This window comes from Colletotrichum acutatum (genome assembly GCF_030867785.1).
Source record: "Colletotrichum acutatum strain CBS 112980 chromosome Unknown BDZ83scaffold_33, whole genome shotgun sequence".
Classification (NCBI taxonomy): Eukaryota; Fungi; Ascomycota; class Sordariomycetes; order Glomerellales; family Glomerellaceae; genus Colletotrichum; species Colletotrichum acutatum.
In genome coordinates, this window is record NW_026849027.1 from 215,985 (window position 1) to 227,785 (window position 11,801).

At 51.4% G+C, this 11,801-nt stretch overlaps 2 protein-coding genes across 2 annotated transcripts; both read left to right on the plus strand.

The window, feature by feature from the left end:
* Positions 1 to 3,846: 3,846 nt before the first annotated feature.
* Positions 3,847 to 5,519, plus strand: BDZ83DRAFT_650527 (uncharacterized protein; the record flags this gene model as incomplete). Its single annotated transcript, XM_060510379.1, has 5 exons — positions 3,847 to 3,907; positions 4,384 to 4,415; positions 4,547 to 4,610; positions 4,757 to 4,876; positions 5,353 to 5,519. The coding sequence occupies 5 exons, from the start codon at positions 3,847 to 3,849 to the stop codon at positions 5,517 to 5,519; spliced, it is 444 nt and encodes a 147-aa protein (XP_060366409.1).
* Positions 5,520 to 9,451: 3,932 nt separating this feature from the next.
* BDZ83DRAFT_650528 (kinase-like domain-containing protein) lies at positions 9,452 to 11,596 on the plus strand (the record flags this gene model as incomplete). The annotated part of the gene is made up of 5 exons (XM_060510380.1): positions 9,452 to 9,564; positions 9,598 to 9,700; positions 9,757 to 10,480; positions 10,842 to 11,045; positions 11,421 to 11,596. The coding sequence occupies 5 exons, from the start codon at positions 9,452 to 9,454 to the stop codon at positions 11,594 to 11,596; spliced, it is 1,320 nt and encodes a 439-aa protein (XP_060366410.1).
* Positions 11,597 to 11,801: the final 205 nt, after the last annotated feature.

Sequence of the window (11,801 nt, forward strand, 5' to 3'; positions counted from 1 at the left end):
TGTTGCGTTGCATGTTGAGATGTTTCCCCATAGAGGATGCATAGTTCGAGTCTGATTCTCAGCGACTACGCGAGGCCTGCCGACAGGGTTTCAAGGGTCTTTGCCTGGTACTGCTTGTGTCCACCTCATTCATGTTGAATCCGACTTTAGCAACGTGCAGTTGCTGATTGTCAAAGGACTTTTAGATCTTGACCTAGGCTTGACCCACCCAAGTCCAATGGCGCCGGCGCCGGTCTGCGACGGAGGAGCAAGCCCGGTGTGGCAGTATCCCTTCTTACTTGAGCCTGGTTCTTAGACACACTCAGCATGGCTCGTCCGGAAATTCGGGCATCGGTTGTAGCCTCCGTGATTGTGAACTGAGAAACGGCAGGGAGGAGGAGCAGAATCTCATTCGTCAGTCGGGCTTCGTCGACAGGCGCTCAGTATTCCTTGCTCAGCCCAACACATCGTTCCCTTCCCGGCTGCGACATGAGACCGAGATCGTGAAGAGGCCGTGTTCATCCACTCCACACGTTCATGTTTGCTGTTGAGAAATGGTTCGCTCTGTGTGGTTAAGGCCATTATGTGTACGAAGTACGTATCGTGAAAGCAAAGTACAATTCTCTGTGATTCAATCTCAGCCTCGTCATCGTCAAACAAAACTTCTTGGTAAGAAGCTTCGTCTCAGAGTAGCGGAAAATGGCGATGTTTCCCTTCTGGAATGCATACTTCGGTCCTAGGGAAACGCGCGATGGTTGTGAAAGTGAGGTCAAAGACTGTGAGCCTTGACCAGCCAACCTTCATCGCACCACGCAAACGAACCAGCGCGGAAATCAATCATGCAATCTTCCCATTGACTCTGCATGTAACCCTGATTGTAATCGAAGGGGTGTGCCCATATACTTCGCCTTCCGTTTTGTCGCCTAGGAACTGCCACTGCGTAATACTTCTTTGGCGTTGCGAAGAGATGCTCCCCACACAATGGGAAGCGGTGGCATAAGCCACACCTCCTGTGGGCGGCCTTCAGGTCAACTTCGAAGGCATGTCACAAACAGGGGTGTGACGGCACTACTAACTTTTGTTTTGAACCGAATCGCGAATTTGCCATCGCCGCACAGGTTTCGTGGCGAGTCGCAACCAACTCCAGGGCTATACTTCCGCTCCTACTGGTCCATAGGGACGGTCGTTAGGACTTCGCAGCCTAATGAGGAAGTCAACATCAAACTTGTGCTTTCTTCGTTCAACGGGAACTCTCATTGCTGACGCCAAATATTGAAGAAGGTAAGTACGGCGTAACGCTGCCCACGGCGGTGCGGCCACCCATGTGGCTTGTCAGTCGGCTAGCGCAGACTGTCGGTGTGGTGCTCGGTCGGTCGATCGGTGGAAACAAAACTGACTGTTTGATGGACGCCTTGAGTGTGTGAATAGAAGCTTTCCCGGGTAAAAAGGTTGCAGACCACATGTCGCCCACTACCTTAGCTGGGATCACGACACGGAACTGGGTTCTGCAGTCTGACCACTGACCCCATATTGCGTGCACCGTTGTCTAGCATGCGGAACGTCAGTGTGATGCGCAACCACATAGCCTTTCCTTTCAATTTACCTGCCGGGCTCAATGAGTATCAACCTCAATTTAGTGGCGTGGGACGGATACGAGACTTTGAGCAGTCGCATTCGGGACAGTGTATCAAATTCGACAAGGAAGATCTCTTGCTACTATGTACACTTCAAAGGCTTTGTCGGTGATGAAGTATCCGTCTATCCGCAAAGCAGTATCTCGACATGCCACCCCGACCGGGCTTGAGATTTGTGAAATTTTGTAATAATCGTCGTCGGTCGGTGTTTGGAGGAGCTGCTTCTGCGAACATACAAATACTGCTCCCGGTCTTGGCTTCCTGACAGACATAATGCATGAGTCGGTCTCTTTGCGTGGGCCATGCGATCAAGCGGCGGAAGACTGGTGGCGTGTGTGGTTTGCAGTCCTCTATTGCGCCCATATCCGTACCGTTTCCGAATGGAGGTCCGCCAGTTACCTATGCAATCAATATCTTGGTTAAGCCGGAGTCGCAAGATTATTGCTTCCTCGCGAAACAAGAGCACACCTATAACAACGCTTGGGAGCCAGTGCGAAGGGGTCGAAAATTCAACCACAATTGGTCAACATCGCTGTGTAAAGCGGGCTACCGAGCCTTCTAGGGTGGGAGGGGCGTGTCTGAAAGATCCAGAACACTGTATTAAGTCTCGCAACCTGAAGGTTCCCATACTCCATATCCGATCTTTACGGCGCAAGTGTCTGGACCGCCGGGCGGCAGCCAATTAAATATCATAATCGGTCGCACATTTTGGCTACTTCAACGGTGCGACAATGTACTCAGCACAAGTAAAGGATTTGCCAGTTGTCGCCAACAAGAAGGGTCAATCAGGGATCAGGGACTGGCTCGGGGCTCCGTGTTTCCCGCCGTGAAGGCCGAAGTGTCCAGAATTGACGACCGCTGAGATGGCCGACTTGGCGTTGCCAGTTTTTGCCAATAATCGGGGCATTCTGAGGCATTTGGAACCTTGATAGCGCTGTCCAAAGGAGTCCCCGAAGCAGAGCCAGTCAATTTTAATGAATGTAATCGCAAGACTGTGATACAGCCCTTTGCCGTCCAAATCGGATGGCATTGTCAGAGTATTTGACGTCGGGGCTTTTGGCCATATCGAAGTCACCGAACCGGCCGGCGGGGATGGAGCGGCTAGGGATGGATGGTTTGCTGGGCAGGCCGTGATCTGGCCATCAGCCACGCTTAAAACATCTCAGAACCTCGCAGAACCAGCCGTGCCAGTATAGGTAATGATGGTCTGGAGAGGCCAGTGACTTGTGCCTCGGGTGCCAGAACGAATTAGCGTTGCGTTCATGGCACACATTGTCGAGCGAAAGCGGCCGGGGTGTCCCTAGCAATTCTCGCGTATCCGTAGATTTGGGTGCGAACTCTTTGCTAACATAGTGCGAAGTTCGCCCAGAATTTGAACGATTTGTCCCGGCAGCCGCCCTGCCGTGCTGCCGCCAAGAGCGACGCCTGTGGCGCTGTGTGGCAGATTCGGGAATACTAAAGTGTGTGGAAAGCAAAGTATGCTGGTGTGTGCTGCGGCGAGCTGAGACTCATGCTCTCCTAGACATCTGGGATTAGCAATTGCATCGACCAGGACTCTTATGCTGTTACTCCACCTCGAGGCAGCATCGCGAGATGCCAAAAATGAAAGTCAACCGCCTGGCACAGTGCTATGCCTACAATCCAAACAATGGCCCGTTCCAAGGCATCATTTATGCGTATGGCAGTCGTACAATGCGTGTAGTCGATGTCGAGCGCAGTATATTCATCACGTGAATGCTGGAGTGAGTAGTCCAGTGCTCCTGTGCGTGCCAATCTTCGAGCTTACAAGTGTATGTTATCTGCGGCCGAAACAGGTGCTTCAAAGCTTAGAATATCAGAAGGCCTCTCAGTAAAGAGATCTTTCACGCGGAGTAGCCAGTCGTGCAGGTGAGACAGACAGGCCATGAAATGCAAATTGAACCACCCGTCTACCTTTACCGTACTGTGTAGGTATTGGGCAGACTTGCAGGGAGTAGAGGGGAAGGAGGGTGTGCTTGATTGGCGGGCGAGCTTGCAAGAAGGCAAGTATCGAGCCTCGACGAGAGTTGAACCGACCCTGAGCAACGATCGCCCAAGGCCCCGTCTAGCCCCATTCCTTCTGCAAAGTGTTGGCGGTGGTTTGGCAATCACCAGTTGCAGTGTCATTTGTGTGTGTGTGTGTGTGTATGGTAAAACACACAGATACTGAGCATGTGGTGAAGAGGCAATGTAACTGTAAAGCGAGGGTGAATCGATGGACAAGATAATCCCTTTGATGGCATGGCTCGTTCTGGTGACGTCCGCCTGGCTCGAAGGTGGAGGAGCGGTGCCATGCTGTCTGTCTCACACACGACGTATCCGTACAGGGGCGATAGCATGAAGCCAGCCCTGACTGTTTGAAAGTGCTTGAACGCTGGAGCTGGCGGGGGGTCGATGTGCACGAGACTTAGGCCAGCGAGCCCATCAACCGCGGCGTCTGGGAGTACCTAGCTTGGTCCGCGGCCTGGATAACGCAACGCGGCACAGGCAAACGACATCGGTCCCTGCTGACTCGATGGCCTGGTGACTTGTTCCATGTCTTTTGAGGGGCAATAGGCACGACAGGGTATAGTGGCTGTGATGGTCGCCGAGGGGTAATGTTGGTTGGTGGTGCTGGTTCAGATGCTGGTCATGATGGTGGAGGCGCGTAGGTATTTGATTTTGGATTCTTCTTTGCAGGTGGCCGACTCTTTGGCTAGGCAGTGTCATCATCACTCCAGATGCCCATACTGCATGCTGAATATAATACCAGGCCATCGAGGCATGGCAGTCGATGAAAGTAAAGTAGGTTGAAAAGGTGGGGCGTTGATGTTGATGTCGAGGTCATCGTCTGCGCCTAAAGTGATGTAAAAAGAGAATGATCAAAGGAAGACGAAAGAAGTTGCTGCCTCGGCTTCACCCGCAGCATCTGTTAGGAAGACCTGAGGCAGGAGGAACTCAAGCTCCACTGGCGCAGTGTCGTTAGGTTCTTTCCAATATGTAAGTGCTCCGTTCCTTGCACCTTCTGCTGCAGCATCCTCGACATGAAAATTAAGTCCAGTTTGGGTGGTGCAGGCGTCCTCAGCCTGTCACCTTCGGACCTTCCTTCTCCCATCTCTAAGTGCCTACTTACGGATAGTTCGTAGCTCCGTACCTCGTGGATACCTTACCGACCAATGTCATTTGGGGCAGGGACTTGAGGCAGGCAGGCAGGCAGGCAGGCAGGCAGGCAGGCATCTGGCAGGTGCACAAAAAGCCTAGGCAGCGTAAGGGAAGAGGCATGAGAGGGCCTGCCAAAGGGACATTCAAAGAAATATGCCACGTTCCGTGCCTAGGAAGGTCCTATGTCCACAGGGTACGTCCTCCTGACCTAAGCAAGCTAAGCTTACATACCATCCAACCCAGTATCTCGAATGCTTAGGTAATACGCCAAGCTCAAATCGCCTGTCACTTCCACCATCACCATCGCCCCTCAAAGCCTGCTTCTTTCTATCCCATGCAAAACTGCATCCTCCAAGGCCCAAGCCCGTTTCCGTTTGGTATATCATATCGGCCTGTCCAAACCAAACGATATTGACGGACATGATGTGCGGATGTTCCTGGCCATCGTACATCCGCGGGAGCAGCTAGGTGCTCATGCCACCGCAGACAATACCAACACTGGTTGATATCAGCCACGACATACCGAATGTCGGACATAGAGTCGTACACAAATCGCACGCTTTTGTCTCCCGTCATCTAGCGCCACGAGTCCAAGAATCGCCAGCACTGATTGTCTCGAACCTGGCAGCCTGGCCCCAACAAGCCTCTTCGTCTTTGATTGCCCTCTTGGCTTGGCTTCAGACTCTTCTATGGGTTGATCCAGTCCCCTCCTCTACGGATACCTTTGGTCTTCGCAGTACTCCGTAAATACGGCTACCACCTGGCAGCTCTGTGGCTCGTTGTTGTATGGTTGAGCTACCCTGCATTCCATGCCGTATCTAGCTAGCCTCATCTGGACTGGACTGCCGCTATTTCAGTAGCATATTCTCAGGCTCCTCAGTCAGAAGTCCTCACTACGGATAATATCACTCACAAAGTCACCACCCCTTTCACCTCGAGCTCGGACACTACATCTGCAGTCGCCCAACCAACGACGCTGGGGGGACATGCCGCTTTCGACTACGGATACGGGTACCAACCATCTTAATCAATACGCCCCTGGGCCTCAGTAGCTGCATGACAGAGTCAGTCGGCTGCTCGCTTGCTTTTTTGTCCCTCAGTCACAATCACATCAGCCCCTTCTCAACGCTGCTCGACCTCGGCCTCGGTTGGTGTCCAGGTGAAAACTGACTGGTCGAGAGCGGAATCGATGTTCACGAAACCATTGCCATCTCTTACTCTTGACTGTACTCTTGTTACGTCTGATGAAAGCTCCATCAAAACGACTCACCTTGTGCTTGGTTGTCTGTCACACTGCGCTTGGGGTGATCGAGGTCAGCTAAGCTCTGGGGTCTAGGTATCTGTACGGATACTGGCTTTCTCGTCCGATCCTATCCCTGGTACCCTTGGTCGCGGCACTCCAGGTTGGCTTCGGAGAGTCTGCCGCACCGGAGCACCGGCCGGGCCCATCTGGCGCTGCCCTTGTGTCACGAAGTGCGTACGGAGTAGGTATTTGTCCACGGCACCCCCTTTGGCAGATCATCAACTTAAGTTTCGGGCTTCCATTGCATTTCGCCAACCAAAGCCTAGTCCGGCCAGTCTGGTGCCACATATCCGACATTGACATGGTGTCAGTCCTGCACTCACGACTCCATCTGACCTTCAGGCTTGACTTCACGTAAACATGGTTTTGATTTTCTTCCTTTCTCTTCCCACTTCGGGACACTGTGGAGATGTGTTTGACAAGTCTCAGCTGCCCAGTCACATTGATTGTTTGGCACGTTGATAAGCCGGTCATACCGGTATCAGAGGAACTAACAGTCCTCGGTGCCAGGTAGTGGAAACGGCTGTGTTCTTCTGTCACTTCCCTCTTCATGGTATGGCCAAAGCTAGTTTGGAGAGCAAGTTGGAGTCGGACAACATCTCCGCCGCGGAACAGGACCTTCCACTACCGATTGCTTCATCGCCGGCATTGTCATTAGGAAATAGCTTTACTCCGTACTTTATCATATGACTCGCAGCAGCAACAATCCCGAGCCGCTGGAATCCTAGATATGCTTCTGCACATAATGATACCTACACAGACATTCGTTAGTCGACCACCTGCTCGCCATGGAGCTGGACATGACCGGTGCCAGCGGACCATGGCAAGGCAAGCAAGCCCTCAGACCATCCCAGTCGAGTTGTCAAAGTGTTTTGGCCCCTTCCCAGGCCCGGCATGACATGCAAGTCTCGAAAATCTATCTCACTTTGCCTCACTCTACCCCAGCACCCCAGCAGCCCTCACTTTGTTGCATCTGCAAGGACAGCCGATATCAATGGAGACGGTGGCTGAATGACGAAGATATTTGCAGGCACGCTTTTGTTTTTCTCTCTCCTACTTCCTTGCTTCCCTGCTTGCCGTCAAGTCTTCACTCCATTCATTCCGGTGTACAGGATAGGCTACAGCGATACATTTGGCCATCACAAATGGACACCGCCCACCGAAAGATGAATCCCCGTTTTCACGAATTCACCCCCTATTCCCGGTTTAGTCTCGATCCTGTTTTCGTCCATGAACAAATCACAATGGGGTATCAGGCCCATCGCAGCGACTCAGGCAGATCACGCTGAGTGATGACGACTCCCCACTCGCACACAAAAGCATGTCCCCATTGGCAGTAGCGAGCCTCCAGGGCCAAGTCTCCAATCAGTTTTGCTGAGAAGAACCGTCTGTAATTTGGCGTCCCCGGAGCCTGCCCCGCGCTGATCCGACTATTGGCACACCTTCGAGTATGGCTACCCTCTGGTGGTGGTCACGGTGGTTCCTTTTGGGCTTCGCGCCTCCACATCAGTCCCCCGCCCGCCGCCGACGCTGGCGTAACACCACGAACTTGCCTCCGGCCGGCCGTCCCGGGGCCGCGGAGTGCTGTGGACGTTGACTTTACGATATCGATTCTGATTCGATTGACTGAGACCGATCTATAATCTGCCAAGTGACAGACAGCAGCATTGGGGCCTTTCCGCGCAAGGCGGCATAGGCACCACGAATTCATTTTCGTCTCGCACACTTACGTACCGGAGCCCAACGTCAGTATCCACTGGTGGCACTGTGAAGAGATCTGGCCGCTGAGACTTGAAATGATGATTTTGTCTGGCGGCGACGGTTATGAGCGCTCGGCGTCCTCACCCGCTGGCTTTACACATACTCTTGAGTGATGCAAGCGAATCTCGATACAGGCATGACATTCAGCATACCCGTCATCTACGAGAGGATCTCGATTTGCCGTCGGCAAGGCCACCTTCACTTTGAAGTCTGACTGGCTCTCGACTTGGCGTCTGGACTATTTCACGATGTAATAAATCGTCGAAGGTAACGGCCGTGTGCACTAGAACAGTTATCCGAAAAGCATGCGTGCAACTCATGAATCAAAATCGTCCATACAGGAATGCATAGTGATCCAATCCATGGTCAATCTACAGAGCGATGCTGCTCATTTGCTAAATACATCTACATAAAAGCTGGTTGTGGTCAATGATACAACCATACTGCTCAGCAATGCTCCGCAAGCGTGTCTAATCATCTCACATTGAGTATCTGTAGTCTTTCAGATGGTCTTCGACTGCCACATTGTTCGTATTCTATCAACTGGGTTTGTAGAAATCGGCATCTACAGTCACAGTTAGAAAAGGATCGGTCTCCCAGGAACACGGCCGGTGCTGATATTCCTCTCTCTTGCCAGTGATTTGGAACGGGTAGCTGAGCCTGTACATCTGATAGCTCTCATGGGCACAGCCTATGCCCGTACCATGCTAGTTTGTCGAGATGACTTGCTCGGGCATTCGATCCACAACTACATAGACACTCAGAAGCAAATGAGCCTCTGTAACTCCTTGTGAGTGTTGCACGGAGACTATAACAAGTCACTTGGAGCGGCATGTTACGATGTAAAATTCTATTCTTTGCCGCACATGTCTGACATTTGGCTAACATGGGCGGGAATAGATGATTGTATCCTTGAAAATGTTGGGAGGGAGACGAGATGCATATATGACATCTTTAAACGGAAAGTCGCCCGTACTGTATCGACAGGAGCTCTCACCATATCCAGGAAATATATTCAAGTTTTCCTGCGAGTGTTTGAAGCACGATGGCATCTTCGAATGCCTGAACGATACTAGTTGATACCTTGATTCCTTCAGAGAGACAATTCAAGCAAACCTTTGATACCGAGTGGCATCAATTCACTCACCTTGCCAATCCGCCGAAAGAAGAGAAACAGTAGACGAGGATTGTTTACCTCGAAACAAGTTTGAAGCAAAGAGACGAGAAGACATAATCTGATGGTGTTTCGAGATATGCAAGTTCAATTATCCCCGGAACAATGCTTTGAGTATCTTTTAGACGTCGACCTTGTTCTTTACCCTATAGCAACAACCTGCGGCTGCCTTTGACTTCACATTTTCTTTGCCAACATGACCATCGAGTTTGAAAGAATGTTGTACTGCGAAAACACAGAGCACGGCTGGTTGATCCTCTTCCAGGAATAAACTGGAATCATGTAGACAATGTAAAGAAACAATAGACAAGGAAACGAAGGAACCTAGCGACAGAGACGAACGGGCATATTTCTATACATCTTGACCAATAAATACGTGGTAAATATCTCCTTGATTCAGATATCAGTTCGAAAAATCAGCCCAGTTGCAAACTCATCATTATGTCGCATAGAGAAGACACGCAGAAGCTTTTGAGCCTAAAGGGAATCCTACACTCGGACGAGGGCCCCATCGGCGACGAACCCAACTTCCGGTCTCTGCGAGACGGCCGTAGGTATGTCACTGCTAGAGATGCTGACAATATTAGAGACGTGACTTTTGTCGGGTTTCCTCAGCTGGATGCTATCCGGGAAGAGAAGCTCGCGAACCTTGCAGCGGACTTGGCAAAGCCCACCAAGGAGGCTTCTCCCGTAGGTTCAACCCCCTCTGAGTTCATGAATGAGATGCTGACATACGGTGGGTATAGAAAACAATTGTAAGATATCTTGACTATCTCCCAAAGGACAAGGTCTTCATCGTCGAGAGACTTCAAACGCAAAGGTCATGGCGACCCGTGAGAGGTACTACACAAGACGATGTAGTCCTCGACGTAGCTTGGGACCTCCTCCTTGCCCTCGCCTACCTCCACGCAACAGGCACCGCACACGGAGATGTCCGCCTCCACAACATCATTCCCTTTCCCTCAGAAGACTCGTCGCGCGTCCGATTCAAGCTCCTCGGACACGGCCTCGTTCCAGAGGTCATCAGCCACAACTTGCGCAACGACGGCTACACAGCCCCTGAGCTCCGCTTCTCAGGTAAGTGGTACGCCTTCAGTGCCAACACAAAGCCGACGTTCGAATCCGACATTTGGATGTTGGGTATGGTGCTCTGGCACTGTCACCGCTTCGGCGTCTACTACGACGGCCGCGGATCTGCTAGGGAACGGTGGGAATCAGATAGACTTGTCCAGCCTGACCTGACTAACGGCGCGGAATTCGGTATTAACCCGCTGGCTACCCGGGTCCGTGGCTGTGAGCCTTCGCCTCATCGATTTGTGGAGGACCTGCTCCATAAGATGCTCATTCCAGACCCTAAGCGGCGATGGACTGCTGCGGACTTGCTGGAACAGATGAAGATGCAAAGGAATTACACGCCGGCGGAGGATGAGATCAGGCGAGACCTAGCTGATCTTCAGGCTGCTCTGAAAGGTGAGAAGTACGATACGTTCAGAAGGTTGGCGGCTACGTTGAGAGAGGCTCCGCGCAGATCTTGGGCGAGGTTGGGAGGATGGCTGTTCTTGCTTGCTTTCGTCTTGGTACCTCTGTGAGTGAGTACCTTTATGAAGATAGATGTTTCCTTACTAGTATGCAGGAATTGGGAAGGACTTTAGATTCTGTTCGGACTTTGCTTGAGATTTCTGGTGTACGGGGTTCTACAAGAGATGAAGAAAGCTCTCTAGCTGAGCGGCTTCGAAATTATTCCTTTTCGAACATCTATTACCAGCTACATCTCTGAGCCGTAGTGTGTGTTTGAGCGGTCGAACAAAGGGCCAGATGCATGGCATACTAGTCAAGTATCTGCCTCGTCAGAGTCCAACCATCCTAAGTGAACTGGGTGCTCAGTTGGTAAAGACAGTCGAGCCGAGACTTCTTGCGCCGGACGCAAGTCTACATTGTTCAGTTCTCAAGACTTGTGTCCGTAAAGATCAGCCAGTCAGCAACACGGCCACTTCTCACCAATACATGATCATTTGGATAATTTCATTCTGTGAAGGTAACAACGAGTAGAGCAGGGTAGACTCTCATCATGATATTACTGAGGTAACATGGCTAGGTTTTGGTCATGGAGCCCCTCACAACATCTAAGTATCAATGAGATGAAATAAATTACCATGAGTCTTGCATGAGTAGATGCTCTAAGCTATACCATCATAGAAATTCAATAGCTCTCATGTGTCCTAGGTCGCGCATACGAGTGACCGCAGCAACGGGATACAAAAGAAATCAGAACAAAAAAGCCCTCGTTTCGCTGAGCTCGTCAATGAATTTACTCTATACAACACCCCGAAACTATTGACGGGATTCAAGGGCCGCTGAGAGAAAGAGAGGTGACTTCAGTCCCGGCTTCGTAATGACGATGACAGGTTAGCCTCAACCATTGTTGCTCACCATCAAACTCGTATTACCGAACCTCAAGTCCTCATCTGTGAGAACATCCGTTGCTTTAGACCATACCTGCGTGTCGTCACACCCGTCGGCCTCAAGAAGCATTGGCCAATCGCTGACTATCATGTCGCAAGCACGCGTAGACTAGCCCGGCTCTAAAACCTCACCCACTTCATCATCCGCCCATCTCCTACTCTGTCTCACTCAGATCTAACACAATCTAAACGGCCAACACACCCTCCAATAGACGGCAATGAGGTTCCAGGCCTTGCCATCACTCGCCTCCAAAATCCCAAGACTCCATCGTCCACTCGTCGGGACGTTCCTCTCCCGGGTCAAGTCGTAATGCAGATGTCCACCGAAC